This window comes from Coloeus monedula, assembly GCF_965178545.1.
Source record: "Coloeus monedula genome assembly, chromosome: 3".
Lineage (NCBI taxonomy): Eukaryota > Metazoa > Chordata > Aves > Passeriformes > Corvidae > Coloeus > Coloeus monedula.
The window spans coordinates 31,227,386-31,247,616 of record NC_138783.1 but is presented as its reverse complement, the minus strand read 5'-3'; the positions used below and the strand labels follow the sequence as shown (position 1 = coordinate 31,247,616).

The 20,231-nt window shown below is 44.6% G+C and overlaps 1 protein-coding gene across 2 annotated transcripts in view; it reads right to left on the bottom strand.

Moving 5' to 3' along the window:
• MYO7A (myosin VIIA) overlaps positions 1-20,231 on the bottom strand; it is a gene marked incomplete at its 3' end in the record, with an annotated part of 61,151 nt that overhangs the window by 5,633 nt on the left and 35,287 nt on the right. Inside the window, exons 21-40 of one of the 2 annotated variants that reach the window (XM_082279429.1) lie at positions 19,998-20,105; positions 19,239-19,448; positions 18,478-18,681; positions 17,494-17,670; positions 15,742-15,831; positions 14,381-14,508; positions 13,721-13,847; positions 10,251-10,370; positions 9,356-9,529; positions 7,968-8,195; positions 6,502-6,672; positions 5,382-5,499; positions 4,996-5,122; positions 4,712-4,881; positions 4,419-4,609; positions 3,737-3,861; positions 2,838-3,016; positions 2,208-2,358; positions 1,938-2,093; positions 1,471-1,576 (exon numbers count right to left, since the gene is read on the bottom strand). In XM_082279429.1, coding sequence (XP_082135555.1) covers positions 1,471-1,576; positions 1,938-2,093; positions 2,208-2,358; positions 2,838-3,016; positions 3,737-3,861; positions 4,419-4,609; positions 4,712-4,881; positions 4,996-5,122; positions 5,382-5,499; positions 6,502-6,672; positions 7,968-8,195; positions 9,356-9,529; positions 10,251-10,370; positions 13,721-13,847; positions 14,381-14,508; positions 15,742-15,831; positions 17,494-17,670; positions 18,478-18,681; positions 19,239-19,448; positions 19,998-20,105 — 3,060 coding nt within the window. Of the gene's footprint in view, positions 1-1,470; positions 1,577-1,937; positions 2,094-2,207; positions 2,359-2,837; positions 3,017-3,736; positions 3,862-4,418; positions 4,610-4,711; positions 4,942-4,995; positions 5,123-5,381; positions 5,500-6,501; positions 6,673-7,967; positions 8,196-9,355; positions 9,530-10,250; positions 10,371-13,720; positions 13,848-14,380; positions 14,509-15,741; positions 15,832-17,493; positions 17,671-18,477; positions 18,682-19,238; positions 19,449-19,997; positions 20,106-20,231 lie in introns of both variants that reach the window. The other variant, XM_082279430.1, reaches the window with a different exon arrangement.

The following is a 20,231-nucleotide window of genomic DNA, read 5'->3' as shown; positions in this document are numbered from 1 at the left end:
GGGAACTGGAAGGGATGCCTGCAGAAGCTCTGTCACGCTACTGCTGTACCATTGTGCTTTGTAATGCTGTATCTATATCCTGTGCTGGCTTATCCAGAGCTCTCTAGGCAATGCAGGAAATTTTTCTGATCTAACAGTGAAGTGTCAGAACTATTTGCTTGAGGGAAGAGGGGTGGGAAAGACAGAGTGAGAGACCTCCAGGCTGATTTGTCCCAACTGTCTCTCCAGTGATGCTGAGGAAGTCAGATGCCTGGCTTAGACCAGGCCTAAGCCAGATGCCTGATTTCTAGATAGCAGAATAGAAGGAAAATGATTCCTGTTTTATGGATATCTAAATGATGGGATGTTTAAATATCTGTCCCATTTTATGCACATCCCAATTCTGGTTTTGGTTTTTGAGCTGTGCTCAGCATTTACATTGCCTCAGTTTTGCTCCGCCCACTTAATGAGATTCAGTCCATAGCAGTTTAAGGAATTTAAGCTCCTGACCCCCACATGCATGGCTGTGTTAGCCTGAATCACCAAACCACCAGGACCCATGTTCCACATCCCATGAGAGTCTGATCTGGGGTTCAGTGCTGCTAATGCTCAGCAGCACTTCAGTGCAGATGCATCTTGTACTGGAATGATGCCACTCTGCCAGTCCACATGATGACTTCCATGGCCAAAACGATCACAGCAAACCCATCCAAGTGCAGAAGTCCGCACTGCCTCCTTCTACTGACTCTCACACAGATGCATGTGTACAAAGCAGTGTCATGTCCACTGCTGGTCATGTAGGAAAAAATACTCAAAGTGATGAGAAGCCCCAAGAGTTCGCTCAACTCTCCATTACAGATAAACAAGGGCACTCACAGCTGCTGCAGGGGAATCATCCTTTTCCTTCTATGGGTGTGGGCTGTTTTACAAATAAACCCATCTGGGAATACAGGATTTTAGTTGTACCCAGGGGCATGAGGGAAGAGAGAGATGTGAGCCTCATAGGAAGACTAATCAGTACTGTGAGACAGCAGTATCTGCAAGGACATGCCTATCTGCTCTAGCATCAATATGACTAGCTGCCTTATCAGCATGCAAGATGCTTAGTGAGAGCTTCCTGAGTGCAGGTATGATTTCTGTGTCATCTCAGGTCAGAAGGGGTAATTTCAGTCACCTACTTGCCAGTACTGCAACATTCTGCCCAGTCCCCAGGGGGCCCCATCATGATACCCCACTGGGTATCGTTGGTCTAGGCTCCAATAACTCCAGTGAACACCAGCAGAGCACCCATATCTTGAAAAACACAAATTGCAACAACTCTACTACAAAAAGAGTAGACAAGGATGGATTTTCCTTGTAACGCTTTGGCCCAGAGGCTTCTGGAAAGGCTGAACTTTTCTGAATCAGAACAAATATTAGCCTCTTCTGAGATTTTAATAAGAAAATTGACAGCCATCCTGACAGAAAAAAATTTCCTTCTCCCCCATTTACCTCATCGGTATCATCAGGGAAGTAAACCTTGTGGAAAATTTGGGTCGTTTTGTGTTGAATAGCTTCCACTTCTACCAGATGGGGTGGGTATTTCCTGGATCCATTCCTGCAAAACAGGAGGTAGCAAGTGTCACAGCATCATCAAAGCAAGAATGCTTTGTTTAAATCTTCCCTTTTAATGCATATTCTTTTTTAATAACTCCAGCTAGTTTCTTAATATTACAGTATTTTTCCTCCTAAAAAGAAGAAAGTGACTTAAGTGGATCTGAACAAAGTTGATTAATTTCTATTTTTCTGCACTGCTTATCAGCAACCCAATGTCTCTTTCAATCAGTTTGGTGGAATAGAGAGGGAGGCTGTGAGCTTTCACTGTGCTCTAGTCACCAAAATATCTCCCAATTGTATTTTCTCACACATATTTGGATGTTGTGGCGCAGTCAGGACTAGGAGGTCTTTTGGTGCCATACCTCAAGGCTTTCTGGAGTCTCTGGATACAGTCTGCTGCCAAGGGGTGATGTTTCCGGGATTGCAGGAACCTCTGGACATGAGGCAGGAGGATGTTACTCGGAGGGAAAAGGCCTGTACACAACCACAACAGCTCCCAGCCTTTCTCTTCACTGTATCTGTGCAAGAAGAAATCCAGGAGGAAGAAAATCACTCGTGGCATGGACACTTCAGATCTGCTTTGTGCAACACAGTCTAATGCATTTGGGCCAAGGGGAACAAACAACCCTTACTTGATGTGGTTGTCTGTGAGCTGCTTGAGGGTCTGGCAGTAGATTTCATCCTTTAGGGGTTCGGCTTTCAAGGCACCTTCAAATATTTGGTCTGTCAGCTCATTGACTGAGCGGGTCCTTTTGGATGGGTAGTCACCCATATATTTCAGCACTGGTGGGAGGTAGGAGTCAAGGATAAGCTAACTGGGATATCTGGAGAAGCCCCTCTGTTGATGACATTGTTAAAAGACATCCTACACATGACTACAGAAGTGGCTGCAAAGGGATACTCAGGCATCAAACCCTGTCCCTGAGGCCATGTGGACTGGTCCGCATTCACATGGATTAGGGCTGTGGCCTTCCACAGAAGGTGCATTTTGCAGAGTCAGCTGAACCAAGACAGAACACCACCAGTGAGTGTGGACCCGCAGGACTCAATAACTGGTCCCCTAATCCTCATTTATTAAGAAGTAGACACACCTCAGATTTTAAGGATGCTTAAGTACAGATTTGTGGTGCACACCCATCTCCAAGCCTGTGACATGGTCCCACAGCCCTTAAGAGGGACCACAAACCTTTCTTTGGGCTTTGCTTGGTGCCCTAAAGAGCCTGTTCAGCCCTTTGTCTGTCAGACCTGTTGCCCAAAGGCACTCCCAAGCAGAGGAAGGATATCAATAAAGGCCATACAGGCTTCTTGGGACAGCTCCTCGCTGCCCAGGATCTTCTTCAGCAGTGGCTGTTTGATGGGCTCGCGGGTGTAACACCACAGCTTGTCCTTTCCACGGCTCTTGGTGATCATGACCCGGCTGAGGGTGTGCTTTGGAGGTGGTCTGGTGGCAAATAAAAAGCAAAAGGTAGAAGACTACAGGGATAAAAGGGACAGCTTGTGGCCAATGTTTCACCTAGAAAGGTTGCTCACAGCATCTGGCTAATGAACTCTTACACCAAATTGGACATCACAATTTAGCAAGCTCCAGTTCTGCCCAAAGATAAACACTTGTACATTCCTGTGACTCAGAGGAGTCTCTTATAGAGCCTACAAAAGTACTGACACCACAACCACCAACCCTATCCCAAAAAGCTTCAAACCACAGGAAGGATGATGGATGAATGGCCAGGGCAGCTGCACTGAAAGAATATCACCTAGCAGTGTAAGCATGACAAGCTGAAGATATCCCAGAGGATCTGGTCTGTCTGTTTGGATTGCCAGCCCATCCTAACAGAAGTGGGAGCTTTGGTCAGCTGCATTCAGCAGTGGTGCACATTTAGATTTTTGGAGCTGAGATGGAAATGCCTATATAGTCTAAGCACATCCTCCCACATAATACTAAATTTCACATTGCTACACCTCTGCTGAGAAGAAATACTTTATAAAACCTTGTCTGTGGAAAACCTGCTGTTCAAATGCCATGACCTAAATCAGAGGCTGCAGTTGTACAAAGTCACACGATGGGGTATTCAGAGTATTTTCCAGTAGCAAAATTTTTCTGATTCCCAAGCTACCTGCAGATGGATTCCTATAATTTTTGAGAATGGTTTAAAAAACTCACCTAAAATAATCATAGGAAAATTCCTCCAAGGTGTATGGTTTTACTCTTTCTTCACTGTCTGAAACTGCCATCTGAGAGGTTCTGATAACATCTTGTCGTTGGTCAGGGGTCATTGTGACCAGAGCCTGTGGGATGAAAAGCCCTCTGTTACCTGGTATGTTTGAAATAAAATATATCTGATATATTCAAAGAGAGGAAGCAGATACAAAACAAGAACAGTGCAAATGAGAATAATCCATCAAGTCCTGTTAACAGGCAGTTGGAACTGTGCAGCTGTCATTTCTCTGTGCCATTCTCAGTCACTAATGCAAGGAATAACAGATGTTTCCATAATGTGGATCATTTCCTGAGGAAGAAAATGTGCTCTGGAACCTACAGCTCCATATGTGAATGTAGCAGTTCCCTCCAACCATAAATACACCTTTAAGCAACCAGGCCAGCTGGAGGGGTTTAGCACAATACATGGATATTCCAAGTCACAAGTTTGTGGTATCCTGAGTGCCAAGATCAGAAGAAGGTCACTTTTGAGGTCACTTTTGCCTTGGACAACTTGTCATCTCTCTCATCCACTTTGGTTTCTGCCTTACCTTCAGGGAGATTCTGGCCAGATGTAAGCACTTCAGGAAGGCTTTGACCTCCCTGGGCATTGTACCAAGTTGTGTAGTTCCGTAAGACAGCTTACCACGATCTCCAGCGGAGGCATGGTGACTGTAGGCAAGACGTAGACGGAATCAGTTGGGAAATCCCCTCTCTGCTTGGTCCGCTCGTTGAACCCATTAGCCCACCCTGAGTTCATCACTTGTTCTCCTGTGTCCTGGTCCAGAACTATCAGGTCTCCTTTAAGGAAGCTGAGGAACCCAGATTCTTCTCCCACTGCAAAAAAAAACCCCATTGGTTTGAATTGTCTTTTTCCAAATTCCTTGGGAATATTCAATCTATCCATATGTTTACCACTGAGCTGGGCTATTTTCTTGCCTGGGTTTGGGTTGTCTTGGAGAGTGACCACATATTTGGATCGTTTCCTTAGTCCTTCAAGGAAGGTCACCACCAGGTCCCGGATATCCTCTGCATTGTTCGAGGTGAAAGTGTATTCATCACCTTTAATGGTGGCCAGGGTAAAACTCTGCCCTTGTAGCTTTCCTCCTCTGGGATATATTTTTATAGGAGACATAAACACGAAACATAATGACATCCAGAGGCAAAGCCTGGAAAAGAACTGATCTATGATGAGATTGCCAGCCAAGTCTATTGCTCCTTACCTGCTGCTTGACACAGCTGTGATCTCTGGGAAAGAGAGCTCTAAGAGAACCTGCTCCTGTTCATCCACAAAGTACACCCCTGTCCAGTTGACAGCTACAATCACATCATTTTTAGGCAGGCTTGGTCCTAGGTTGAAGACAAGGCATTCAATCAGTTCATGAAGGGTCTTAGGATACAGAAAATGTTTCAAAGAAAGATGTTTTTTTAATGGAGAGAAATAGTGGCAGACCCATAGCCTGAGCCATTGCTAATCAGGATGCACCAAAAAATAATGTATCCAAAACAGACCAGCTAGATGGGTCCCTTCTTGTCTGTGGAATCTCCATCTCTCCTTCCTTTTGCTTTAGAGCATCTTGTCCTCTGGGGATGCGCTCTACTGACTCACCTGAGAATTTGAAGGCTTCATAAAACCGCGAAAACAGCAAAGGCCACTTGAAACGTGCAAAATCCACTACTTCTTCCTTGACCTTTTTTGGGTCTGCCCTCTTCTGAGTATAAATTCCCTACAGAAAATGCAAACCACAACCAACATGAAGCAAAACATAGTTATAACCAGGAAGAGAGCAAAGAAAATCAATCCATGTAACCTGAAGATCTTGGAACAAATATTAATGGAGGTCTCAGTGTGGCTAAGGGCCAAACAAACTACTACAGGAACAACTGACAGTTTGGACCAAGTCCTGGCCTTCAGTTCCCACTTTAGGGAATAATTTGACTTAGAGAGGCCGGGCAAGCATCTGGAATGACCAGTCTCAGTGAGGCTCATCTCAGCTGACTTTGGGCTTCCCTCAAGTGTGTGTTTACTTTTCAGCTTGACATTCCTTTAGCTGGAAGTGGACACTCATCAGCCCTTGAGCCCCTTATTTAGGAAATCCTTAAACACCTGACACCTCTGTACAAAGCTGACAGGCTGACAGAGGATGTGCAAGATCTAAGTGAATCCCTGTGTCTCCACTGACAGTTAAGGTGAGGTGAGACTCCTAATGCATATGGAGATGTTTACATTGTAGGGATTGTAATCTGAAGCTGGCTCCTGATGTTAAATGATTGCCCATCCTCATGCCAGGAACATCACCCCTCTTGAGTGGTCATGAGTACTGGGTAATGAGTTATGCAGTGTTGCCATGTGAGAGTGTCACAAGCGTTCTAATTGAAGCCAGGGAGGTTTTATACAATGCTTGGCACAACAAGGTCCTAACAATGCCTGGAGACACAGACCACCTCTGTAATACAATCAGTAACACCACAATCTCATGTAGCAGGAATGTCACCCCAGAAATGGCATTTTGCATCTCACAGTAAATCTCTGCAGGTTGTCTTCTGTCAGATCTTGCATAAAACCCGGTATAAAGCTGAATATGGTTAATACAAACCCTGCCCTTTCTCGCTGATTTAGCTTCAGGCCAGGCTAAGAGCTGAGCTATGATGTCTGACACATGTTTAAAAGGCACATGAAGCTACTGAAGCACAATGTGGTCCTTGACTGGTGGATCTATTGTCCCCACCTTTTTATGTGCAGCTATAATGAGCTGAGCCCATTTTTCCACTGTTTTTGAAGCTGTGATCTCTCTGTCCGGAATGTAGGATGGAATTAGATTTAGCAGTCTTTCCAGTACCATCTCTGACCCATAGTCCACATAGTATTGCTGGGAAGCCAGTTCTGCCAGATCTTCCTCCTGTAGGAGCCAAACAAACCAAGTTAATGCTGCTACCAGGTCATCACAACATCCATCCTCCACCACTCAAAGAGCCTGTTGTGGAGGCTGGGTGTACTACAGAATTGTGTGGGGATGCTTCTCTTTGGCAGAACTTCACCTTTTGCAGCTTTTTTGCACAACTTAAGTTCAGGACATTGACTACTAAAAGCTATGATTAAGCCTTAACATGTTCAGTGACCAGCACCACACAACACTGTACTGTGTGGCAACATTTGCCCCAGCCTTTCTTTGCAGATCAGCCTGTTTCTGATGTCTGCAGTCAGCAATGGGTGATTTTGCTATGGCAGACAAAGCTTAGTGATTGAAAACTGCATATGTCCATCATTTCCCACATTTGGGAAGCCCACCAACTGCATGTGTGCATAATGCAGAACTGTAAAACATCCTTTAATGCAGCTGCATTTCAAGCACTTGGTGTGAAGCAACAGAGCTACTGAAATGGTAATAGCACAAGGGAGACCAGGAGCAGCAGAAGGTGAGGGAGAAAGGACAGGATTTCTGACAGAATAGAAGAGCTGCAGTTAATTCAATATAGATGTGAAAAGATGATTTAGTTTCCAAGGTGACTGGATTCTACCAGATCACAGGAGAACGGTCAGGTGTTGGGGAAGAGAGATGTCTTCAATTTGACACCAAGATGATTTTAAACAGAAACAAAAACCCCACACAAGCCCCACAAAAAGTTGGCTGTTTGCTAAAAAATCCTACCCAAAAACCATGACAGACATTTTCAGAGATTTTGATATTTCCTGAAATGCTAGTTTCCATGACACTGGAATAATTCTGTGAGCTCCCAGAGACTCTAATGCTGTGTTTATGCTGCCAGTGTCTGTTCAGTATATGGCAACACTACTGGGTTTGTACTGCATGGCAGAGGTCTGGGTATCCTGCAAATCATCTCTCATGCCTAAGGCTTGGCAGGATTCACCAAGCAGGGTTCTGCTGTGTACTGCTGGTCTGGTGATCTGGTTACAGACTATTTGTGGTGCTCCAAACTGAGGCAGGTGGACAAAGTACCTGTTCACTCTCCCATCCAAAATTCAACAGGAGACAGTGCTCATGCAGCACATGGAAGCATCCAAGCCCAGTCAAGAGCATCTGATTGCTGTAGTTCCTGTTTTCTATGTGAATATCATAATGCCCAAGCTAATGGGTATCCAGGGAGGAATATTTATCATCCCCTTTGTTGTAACCTATTTCACCATCTCAAAGATACTTGTTGGACCAGACTGGGAGCTGCTGAGGTCACACACCTTGTCACACCGGTACTCCCCAAACTTCACCCCTCGCACGATCTGTTGGTAGATGAGATTGGTGGCCACGTTGTCCTCACTTGGGTTGTGCCAGGGAGTGAAGATCTCCTTCCTGAAGAAGAGCCGCCACGGCGCGTTGCGCTCCTGCGCTCCCTGCTCCTTGGCGTACTGCTCGCACTGGGACACAGCATCCATCACGTGGTCATTGCCACTCCCCAGTGAGGACACCTGGGAAGGGCAGAGGGAAATGTGGCATTCACCTGACCAACTGCAGACCTTTCTAGGTAGAGAGATCTATTTTTGAGTCACTCAGCCAGACTTCCTTCATAATCAAAACAATCAATGTATCTATGTCTGCTAGACAGCCAAGACTGAATAGTTCTGCAGCATGGCTGAGTCATTCCATTTTGAGCTCCAGTTTCCCATCCAGATTGAAAGGAGAGCATCAACATGAACCAGCAAAGCCAATGGTCCCATTTCAAACTATTGTTGATTCATATTGTGCTTTGAAACACATTGTTTCAAAGTCATGGGCTTGGACCCAACCATGCTAAGCATCAGAAAAACCCAGAATAAAAAAGCCTGTCCTGTTACAGAAATTTACCTGCCTTCTCTTTGGTGTCTGCCATGAAGCCCCTAAAGGACTATATCCCCTCAGACTTGGCATCCCTGGCTGAATGACTCCTCCAAAAAGATGAAGAAGGCAGAGTATAAACCATTTTCTTCTTCACCTAGAGGCAGAGGTGGCCACATCTGCAGGTGAGAATATACTTCATCCTCTTACACAGCACCTCTTGGAATATTTTAGTTTCATTGACTTGTAGCTGTTGTCTCACCTGATGAAGTTTTACCCCTCTCATTTATGCTCACCTTTTATTTTTACAGAATTTCTGAAAAACGTGTGGTTTTATGTTAAAGAAATCAGGTTAGATGCCAATGCAGGAATGGCAGTTTGGATATTAGCTCATTGTGGGAGCTTAATTTCAACTGTTAGCGTTCCAATTAAATTTAATTAGCTCCCTTGCATAAAAATCCAGGTAGGTTGTTTTACTGGAAATTCTTCTCTAATAAGATTAACTGAGAGCAAGAGAATTGCATCACATAAGTATGTAGGAGGAAAGGAATTTCTGGAGGCTTCTGGTCCAGCACACTGGTCAGAACAGCGCCTCTTTGAATGGCTTTCTCTGTATTTTCCTGTAAAATTCTGAATATCTCCAATGAGAGAGATTTTCCTACAACCCAGCTGCAGAGTTTGACTACTCTTTTTGTGAAAATCATGGTGACACTTGCATTGTAGAAATAATCCTGCCTTCTGGAAGTTATGTGACAGCAAGGAGAACCTCCCCCTTCTTTCCCAGAGATATTCAGGAACAGAACTTAAGATATACCTTGTCAAAAAGCGCAATGTAGAGCGAAAAGCCAAATCGGTCCTTCAGACTGATTTTGTCAGCCAAAGAATTACAGAGCTCTTTAGCAGTTGTTGCAGAGTCTGTCAACAGTGTCTTTGTTGTCCCATCCATAAATGTGACAGGCAGCATGATTGGTTTCTTGGACTTGGTTGCCTAAAGGATTGAAGTCAAACTTTATGATGTTATGTGTATTTCAATACTGTTTACCTGCATACTCTTCCACCCCACTCTGGTAACCACTTACTAATTCCTGATCCTACTGACTGGTTGCTTTTCAATGTTACCATACCATATTTATCAATGGGATAATGTATGGTCAGCCACTGGAAGCACTCAGAAGTCACAGATATTTTATTTAACACATTCAGTTATCAAGGTGCCTACTCCAGTAAATACAAGCATGCCAGGGAATGCTCATGGACACTGGAGCACAGCTGTATGTGCTTGCAAGCTGGTATAGAAGAAGAGCAATTTCTGCACAAACTGCCTGTTCCAGCTGTGATTACCCCCAAACAAGTCCCAGGGACCACTCACAGGAGGCAGTTTGCCCGCACCCACCTTCATCTGGAAGACAAGTTTCCTAGAACACACAGGGGCTTGCTCTGTGCCAGCTTGCCTCAATGCCCAACAGCACTCTCAAGCACATTGAATTTACAAATATTGATGCAGCCAAAAGGATTGATCTTCAACACACTCTGGAGCAAAGCCAAGATGTACAGGGAATGCAATATGTTGGCATTATCTGAAAATTCTTGACAGAAATACGCATTTTGTTGCCCCACATTCTGTCCTGACAAAGATGTGATTCTTGTGACAGTGAAAGGCTTAAACCCTGAGCCCCAGTTGCCTGGGGAGGACATGGAGGGGCTCGTACCTGCAGCTCCAGCCAGCTGGGTGGCTGTGTCCTTGTCCCATTGGCAAATGTCCGCCTCAGCCTCTCTTCACAATAGGGAGCATAACCTGGGGGGCCTCCGTTGATGAAGTTCCTCAAATACTGTTGGCAGCAGGGAACACATTGTTTAGACCTTTGGCTTAAGAGGCCAAGCATTTGCAAAGGTTAACAAGTAATGTTTTATTGGAGAAAAGCCCTCTGTGACTAATGACAGTGATAACACTCAGGCTCGGATGTTCCTACATCACAGCACTGGAAGTTGAGAGAGAGTAGGACAGTCTGCACGCCTGCCTTGTTCTTCTACTGTGCATTTCTGGCCTCAGAGGAGGTAAGATACCAGACTAGATAACAGACTTTGACTGAAGCCAGAGCAGCAGCTTTTCTGTTCTTGCTATTGCTGCCACTGATTTCTATCTTTGAATTTTAAAGATGTATTATAAAATGTTATTGAGTTTTGGCCAAAAAGATGGGAGTGAATGAAAAAGATGTGTAAGTAATGATCCAGGGGAATTGTAAGTGAGTGCCACTCAGAACACTTAGCTGCCAGCACAAAAGATCTTTCATGGTGACATTAAACAGATATTCCCTTAGTCAGACTTTAAATTGCAATTTGGCCTAAACCAGAACTTGAAGTGCTTCAGTGTATGTTAAAAATACAACCATATTATTGTAGAGAAAATTAAATCCTGTGATTTTCACAATATGAAAGATAATACACTGAAAAATATTGCACAAACATCTTGGCCAAAATGCTAAGTAAGACTAATAATTCTGTAAATCTAATTTTTCTGAGAGACTTTATAGATAGATAAAGAGTTCTCTGAATGATAACACACAGCTGTTCTGTCAGAAACACAGACTGCTTTATAACACTGTCAGCCATAAATAACATGCTAGAGAGACAGCTATCTCTGTCAATCATAACTCACTGCAGCACTACAAAGTACCTATGTAATACAGCCAGGTTACAGAGATGAGAGCTGTTGAAATGATCCTAAGTGTTCGATGCAAGGTAAAAGTGTAGTTTTAATTATGCTATTGCAAACAATGAACTATGTAATTCCATGTTTTTTCACATCCCTACTTCCTTGTGACTGAAGCTTCCACCTAAGCCCTCTGTTGGTTGAAAGAAAGGTGCAAAGAACAGGAGTGCTAATGTGTCTTGGCCCATGCTTAACACATGATGCAATAAAGGTGTCTAATGGGATCCAAAGCATAACTTGCATATTTGGGAGCTGGAATACATATTGAAGACCTGCCTCATTATCAGTGAAATCTTTTTCAAAATGTTCAGTTCTAATTGATACTTTTGAATGACAGAATCATAGAAGGAAATAGGTGACATCCACAGGGACTTGGACATGCTTAAGAGTTGGGTCTGTGTGAACCACATGAAATTCAACAAGGACAAGAGCAATTTCCTGTACCTGGGCTGGAGCAATCCCAAGCACAAACACAGGCTGGGCAGAGAATGGATTGAGACTAATCCTGGGGAGAAGGACTTCAGGGTGTTCATGGACAAGAAGCTCAACATGACCCATCAATATGCACTCACAGCCCAGAAGCCATCACCAGCAGCGTGGGCAGCAGGGAGAGGGAGAGGATTCTGCCCCTTTGCTCTGCCCTAACCAGATCCCACCTGGAATGTTGTGTCCAGCTCTAGGGCCCCCAACACAAAAAAGATACAGACCTGCTGCAGCAAGTCCAGAGGAGGCCACTAAGATGCTCAGAGGGCTGGAGCACCTCTGCTATGGAGACAGGCTGAGAGAGCTGGGAGCATTCAGCCTGGAGAAGGTTCCAGGGAGATTTTAGAGCACCCTCCAGAACCTAGAGGGGCTATAAGAGAGCTGGAGAGGGACTTTTGATAAGGACATGAAATGACAGGACAAGGGCAAGTCACTTTAACCTGAAAGAAGGCAGGTTTAGATTGGGCATAAGGAAGAAATGCTTTCCTGTGGAGGTGGTAATGCACTGGAACAGGTTGCCCAAAAAAATTGTGTCTGCCCCATCCCTGGAAAGGCCAGGCTGAATGGGACTCTGAGCAATCCGGTCTAGGGAAAGGAGTGCCCTCCTGGCAGCAGGGTTGAACTAGATGACTTACAGAGATCCCTTCCAACCCAAACCATTCTATGCCTCTATGATTCTATGATCCTGTATTTCTATGATTCTGTGTCTAAGTCTCCAGAACTACTTATAAATTATTTCTGATAAGTGCTTCATTATCCTAAAGTAATCTTCCGTTACTAAAGATTTAAACCAGCACAACTTCCTGTGCCATACTTCTCAGATCTCATTTTCCCACATAATTTAATTGCCTGCGACTTTGCCAGTGATTTATCTTCTTTATTAGATTTCACACCGACAAGGCCTGGGGATGAAGGAGGCATTTCTATTCTTGGCTTCAGCCTTTTCAATGCTGAAGACCTGGTACCTAATCTGGTATCTATGGAAATTAATGGAACCTCTTTATTTCCAGTCAGGCACTGGGACAAATTGTCCAGGGAAGGGGTGGAATCACCATCCCTGGAAGTGTTTGAAAAACATGCAGATGTGGTACCTGTGGACATGCTTTAGTGGTACCTGTGGGTAAGCTTTAGCAGTGGGCTTGGCAGTGGTTGGACTTGATCTTAGACATTTTTTCCAACCTAATCAATTCTATAACTCTGTAACTCATTTGGGAAGCAGAGTGTTCAAATCTAGGCAACAGAACTTTGCCCAGAAAAGAGGAAAAGAAAATCCTTAAGAACAATCTGATTTTCAAAAGTGTCAGCCACTTGGCATCTCCCACTAACTTCAGTCCTGTTGATCCACAGTGCTGCTGGAGATGGATTACATGTTATCTCATGTTTGGAATTGGATGTTTTCAGTACGACATGTGGTGGGGAATGTGGTGTCATTCCAAGAGCACCTTTGCAAGTGTACTTCCACGTAAACTAAATCCTTCCCTTTCTATGTGCATTTCTTTTTAGCATAAATTTATATTCATAATTGGTTGTGTTCTATGCCTTGCCAGTTTTGGCAGAGTAGATGCCTGAGGTCACACTGTCAAAGCCAGTAGATGCTGAATGCACAGACCTTTGCATATGAGAAACAGGGGAGAAATGTGGGCTGTTCTGGTTGTGCAAATTCCACTTGCAGCCTCCCACAAACAAATTTCCTACCAGAAGTCACTTAATCACATCTTCACACATCTACACTGCAGGAGGCATCATCTAATTTGGTTGTCTACATTACCTTTAGAGTCACAGGAAAGGGAGAGTCACTTTTCAGGAGTGACTCATCTAATTCACATTAGACATTGAACTTGGGATAATGCACACTTTCCTTAGGAACTTCGTGGCAAAGACTGGGATTCCCTCTACTGTGAAACCCAAGAGAAAAGCTGGTCCCATGAGTGGAAAAGAAAATGTATTGGCAGAAAATTCATCAGACAAATGTCATCTAAAATTTACCTTCACAAATTTCTCAGAAGGAGCAAAACATCCCACGCAGAGGGACATCAAGATCCAACCCCTAGCATGGCTGCTTTTGGATGGGTTCTGGGTCAGCTGCTTGCAGATTTGACAGTAGATTTCATCCCTACAACAGGAATTAAAAAAATAATTAAAAGTTAAACATAAAAAAATTAGAGGAACTATTTAACATTAATTAATTTCTATTAATAAACATAAGCACATAAATTGGCTAAACCAGAGATGTGCAAGTGGCCTTCATTTGACATTTTAGAATTTTTGAATGCTTCATTTAGCAGCTGAAATGAGTTTGAGTTTTTCATTAGCAGACCATTAAAAATATTCACACAAACAAAAGAGATACAATGGTCAAATGGAGTAGTGAGGAACAAGAGTGAGCATTAATAAAACCAATCCAGTGTCATTAGGTCTTTCAGAATGTTTGAATCCCTTTGCATGGTCTTTCCACTGGGCCTGATACAGACAGTAAGAACCATAATTCAGCCCAGCCTGCATTATACAACACAACCATAAAAATTACAAAATGAGAGCTTTGTAAAGCTGCAGACAGTATCAAACTTGTTTGGATAACTCAAGAAAAGCTCGAGGAAGAAGGAATGAAAAGAATGGCATGTTCATGCTTTTGTCTTGATTTCTAACCTTAAGGCTGGCCTGAGGATGCCATTACCAATAATGAAATGGAGCTTCTCCAGGTTGGAAGTGGGTCGGTCTTCAAGCATGCTATTACCCTGCAGCGTGGACTCACCATCGTGAAGTCTCTTTGTCACCTGCCAACCAGACATATGGGTCTCTTTCAGGACAGCCAGCTACTGTGTCCCCCCCCACCCCCATCCCAAGCATGTGGTGCTCCCCCAGGAGGACTCTTCCACCAGCCAGGAGGGCTCTCAGTAGTTCTCCAATTTAGGATTTTAACAGCAATGGGAGGGTTTGACTGTGTTGCCTTTAATCATGTATGGGTGAAATTAAAAATGGTCCTGTCTAGTCACACTTCCACCTGCTTGGTCTTTCCCCAGGGTTTCTACAATGGCACCCTTGAATCCCAGCTCTGAGCTGGTCCTGCTGCTGGGAGAGAGGCACCAAGGGTCTTGGGAATAAACCCATCTTATTGCCAAGGAGGACCTGTCCCTTTAACTTCGTCATATTAAAATAATCATCAGTGTTTTAACTGGCAAAATGGACCTATTGCCCATGCTAATGATGCAGCTGAAAATGCATAAGCATGGTGTTGTTTGTGAAAACAAGGATGGCATTCATCTGCCTACCAGCTCGCTGTCTCAGCTAGTCAACCCCACCTCCATTTAGAGAGATGAATATTTTTAGAGCGTGTTCAGAGCCAATTAGGGTGAACTGGACTGGGTCCTGTTTCTCCCCACTGACTCTTAAGGGAATATCTCACAGAGCAATCTTCATGCTCTCAAGCAGCTATAGCCAGGTGAGATGGTGCCTGCTCTGGAAATGGGCAGTCTATTAATTGTTTCCATCACCCCCACCTGAAAGATTTATCATTCCTCACTCTTTTGAGATGGGATTTTTCAAAAGCTCTCAGCTCAGCATAACTGCTCCCATGGGGAGTTTTGTCCCTGGCACTGGAATGGAGCAGAGGATGGGTGAGTGCTGTTGGAGACCCCACTTCTGCTATCTATGCCATGTTAGAGGGCAGGAAACTAAAAGCAGGGATAACATTCAGACCATCACAGAGTGGTGGGAGGTATCGGCAGCTGGATGGAGGGCTGTGAAAGAGGGGAGGGAAGGTGCTGGATGGATGGAGAACAGGAGCCGAGGGGAGGCCGGCGCGAGGTGCAGAATGACTCAAGGAGACACGGGAAGCCAACCTTTCCCCTTAAACACTCCTTAAATCTTTCAGGCAGAGAGACAGGTAGCGCCAAACCCAGAGGAGGGCTGGTTCTATGTTGTCTAGGGAAAAGCAGAAGAGAGTCAGAGAGGGCTGCAGACAATCCAACGGCACTTGTGCTGCCAGGCGGCCAAGCGTCTCCCCTCACCTCCTCCGTCAGTTTGGATTTCTTCTTGAGTGTTAAGGAGACCAGTTTGTGCCGCACACTGTTCTTCTTGTGCCCATCAATGTGAGTACTCTGCAAAGCAAGAGGGGTGGATGCAAAGTGGTGAGACGCAAGTGCTGAACAAGTGCTCTCCCTGCCTCACCTGGGCTCCTGCAAAAGACCATTAATCCTGAGCAGAGAGTGAGATGTTTCAGAGGCTGGTGAGAACCAGAAGTCTGGACACATATTCCTGTGCCCCTTGATAACCCAGGGCTGGCTCTGAATTTTGTAGATATTCTCTAATCAGTAAGTGTCCTTCAGATCAAAATTACATATTGGGAACATAAAAAAAAGTTATGTTGAATACATGGCTGATTCCTGCTTAACCCAGGTCCACCCAGTTCTGCTGTATGACAGTGGAAATGAGATGAGCAAGACCACTCTCTGAGACAAGCCATTTGCACAGCAGGTTTTTAGCTGGAAGCCATCTAGCCAGGGATTCATGGACAGGTAGTTACCCACTGTGGTTTCATAACTTTTAATCAGCCCTGTGCTCTATCAGTTTTCCCAGAAGAATACTCCAGGCACTGACTACGTATCATCAAATTACTTGCTGGCTTTCTACTTTTATAGCAAACTTTTGGACCCAGTTAATCTCTCCTCATTTAAGCAGCTTTGAACAGACCATGATTTCACACCCAATCAACACTTTGAGTCCTGTGGCTGTGATGGTTTATATCCATTATAAACATGAGTTGGTGCTGTAAACCTGGATTTGCATATTATTTCACTCCGGCATCTTTCGTACTGTGAAGAGATGTTGCAACCACAGAGAAAAAGGACAGCTTAAATTTTCCTTCTCTATTGTACTACCTGATATCTCGATTGGATAAAATATGCCTTTTTGTAGTAAACAAGCAAGAAATTTTGGGTAGAAGGAATGAAAGGTGATTCTTGGTGTATATTTTTACAGAATTATGATCCTGACGCTATTCTTGTCCAGAAGGGGAAGTCTTGTCTTCACTGGAAGAAGTATCGTAATTTCTAAGAACGAGGAGATTTGTTAATTTACCTCTGCAAATGCTGCAGAGATTTGTCAAGAGAACTTCTTGAAAATTACACAATGACATCCAGAAGATGCTAATAGCAGAGAATATCTTGTCCTATTGAATAAAGCAATTGCCAAAGATGGAAATGTATCAGCACTGTGAACATTGATTTATCCAGAACAATGTTTTGTCTGGGAAGGATATTAAGATGAAGTCCTCCAGTGATATCCAGAAGGCATTCAGGATGCAATAGGGATTTACTGTTTTAAAAATTTTTATTTCCACAGTTTAATCTCCTGGTAACTAATTACTTCCTGCTCCAAGATTAAGGACACATTTTTAAATTAGTCTCTTCTGACTCAGGGCAGATCAAAAGGAAATCCCCAAATAAGAAACACAGCACATTGCATTCCCCCCCTGTATTTTAGCCCTGTGGGGTGAAGGAGAGAGCTCAAAGTCCCTTGAGAGATTATCAGGGCACTTCCGTCACTGGGGAACATTCAGCTGGCAGATATTCAGTTCCTCCTGTGAGGGAGGGACAGGATCAACATCTGACACACAGGCAATTCTCTCTTCGTAGCGTAAGCGCAAATAAAATCATCAAACTGATTGCCTGCCACAAACCACACAAGTCGTTTCTTTCCAACACATTTCAATATCCAACACCTAATAATAACAACATCTCTTTTACAGCTGCAGCAGTTACCTCTCCTTCTCCCTGCAGAGCCTGCAGTTCTTTCTTATAGGTCTTCTTCCCAAGAGTCTCATAGATTTTTGTCATTACTGGTATCTTCTCACCACCATCACTCATGGCTGTGTGATATTTCGGCTCGGGGAGGTCTCCCATGAAACGCAGGATAGTGATCCATACAGCAAGTGCTGCCTATTTGAAAGGAAAGTTACACCCCATTAGCTCCCACCAGGGCAGTGGAGGGGGTGGGCAAGCCGTGCTGAATCCATCAGGAACCCCACTGTGGTGTCTCTGTACATCTGCAGGAGATGAAACACTTCCCTGCGTCACCCATGAAGTTTTGCCTGCGGCACATGTCCCCTCTGAGCATGCTGGGTAGGCCACTGGCTGGGACCACATTCAGGCTCTGTGTTTGTGCCACCACGAATGTGTTTGTGAACCCTACCAGGGGTTTGCTTCTTGATAGGAGATGCCAGCCTTATCAAGGGGCAGAGACTTGCAGCTCCTAACCCACTGCAGAGGGAAAGGAGAACCACAGCGAAGGCAAGTTCATGAATAATATAACGTGCATTATAGCCATGCAGATTCAACCCATTTCTGCTCTTGTACTGCTGGCTATGGGACAAGCAGTTCTTCTCTTACAGCTCTGCACCGCTGTGTATGACAAGGTAAGAAGCAACTTTTCCAGCTCCCTAGAAGCTTTACAAGTGCTACTCAAACAATGGTTTCCATTGCCCATGCCCTGAGCCCAGAGCACCTCATTGTCTTAACACAAATACCAAGGTCCAGAGATGGACCCTCCTCTCTAATGCTCCATCCCTCTAATATTCACTGTCTTACCAGCACTCAAAGCATGCCCGTGGGACAGTGGCCACGGACACATGTGCAGCAGATGAGTGTATCCCAAATGGAAACTGCTGGTACCTTTTGGCTGGAGGGTTACCCAGGCTTGCTCCAACCCACCCAGCCCTGCTCAAGGATTTTCATCCCCTTCCTCACCAACTGGTCTCCTTCATCTTCATGGTACAAGAGAGGCTGCTTGAGAGGCCGGCGGATGTACGTGTGTGTCGTTGTGCCCTGGAAATACGTGGCAGCAAACTTGGCAAATTTATACTCTGAGAGGTCTTCCTCCTCCTCCTCAGGGAGAGGCAATGCTGCATCCAGGTCCTCTTCCTCCAACTCCTTCTGGACTTGCTCAAGATCCTGTTGTGGAAGGACATGTCAGACACTCAGCATGGCTTTGGATATCAAAATACCATTTTTCTTTGGGCCTGAATTTTCTGTCAGTTTGATTTCCATCCCAAAAGGAAAAGTCAGATGGAGAGAAAACATGGAATATAGCTCTGGAGCCCATGCAAAGCCCAAGCTCTGAAGGACATGCCTGTGCCCAGGAATGTCCCTAGAGCAGAAGAAGAAGCAACAAGCATGGCCCCACTCACAGCATGGGGAAAGGGTGTCTAAGAGCTAAATGCCTTGAGCTGTGATGAACCAAAAAGGAAAGATCTCAAAGGTCACAGGTCCTTGATGATCTTATAGTGATACTGCTCTCCTCCATTTGGTAGTCCCAGGGAAAGCGGCCAGTCTGCCTGCCCATCTCCAGCCACAGCATAGTAACACTCTGGGGCCACACAGGAGAGCCTGGCCTTGAAGGAAGCCTTCAGAGACACACTTTTTACTGCTGTACTCTTCCTTGACCTATTAATATTTTGCTTTTCTCATGTCTTTCATGAGATAGCCAGGCTCCTGTACATCTCCAGTACCTCGAAGCCATTGGGTGCCTGGCCTTCCTGGCCAGGCAGGGAGGAGGTTGTCCCCAGGAATCCGAACATTTTGTCCACCATTTCTGAGTCATTCACTGGCTCGTTGCGAGCTCTCTCCATTTTTTCTAAGAGCTCTTTCTTCCGACGTGCTTCCTCTTTCTCCTTTACTTCTCTCTCTGCATCTTCCCGTGCCAGCTGGGCCAGGCGTACCTGCAAAAGGACAAGTGCAATGGCTGAACTGCTCCTTCCAAAGAGCTGGCAGTAAATTCCACAGGGCCTGGCTGTAGGAAGGCAGGCTGCCTGGTGCTTAGGGCATTATACCCGTATCATAACTTGAAGCAAATCAGTGACATGTCCATGTTGCAGTTTCCCAACTGCAGACGGACAAAGCAATGCATTTTCCCCATTCCTTAGTGCCTGTTTAGGGGTGTTGGTCCATGTCCAGAAACTCTCACTGACCTCATTTTTTTCTTTTATACAACAGCCCTGCATGTCCACACACACACAGAGTGTCCCAGTTCCTCCTTCATACAATAGCAAAAGCAAGTGAATAATAACTATAATCTCTAGCATTCCTGTGCAGCAAATCAGAAATTCTGGAGCAGCTTCAAACTAATAAAGCACAGAGTACTTTAGAGAATTAAATACAAACCACTCAAGCAGGGCAGAAATCCCTTAGATATTTTTGTCATTGCCCCTCAAAGAAGCAATTTCCTGGAGAACAGACAGAACCCCAGAAAGAGATCAGTCCTCACGTACTTGGTGTTTCTTTTCTGCTTCCTCTTTGGCTTTCTTGGCACTCATCTCCTTTCGAAGTCGCTCCTCTTCTGCCAGCCGAAGTTTCTCTGCTTCCAGGCGTCGATAATACTGTGGGAATAAATAGAAGAGCCTTCTGAATAGGAACCAAATTATTTTTGGATTTTTTTTCCTTTAAAAATGAATCCCAAGAGCACATGATACAGAAGCATGTCTTTCTCCCCTCTCCTCATCTCT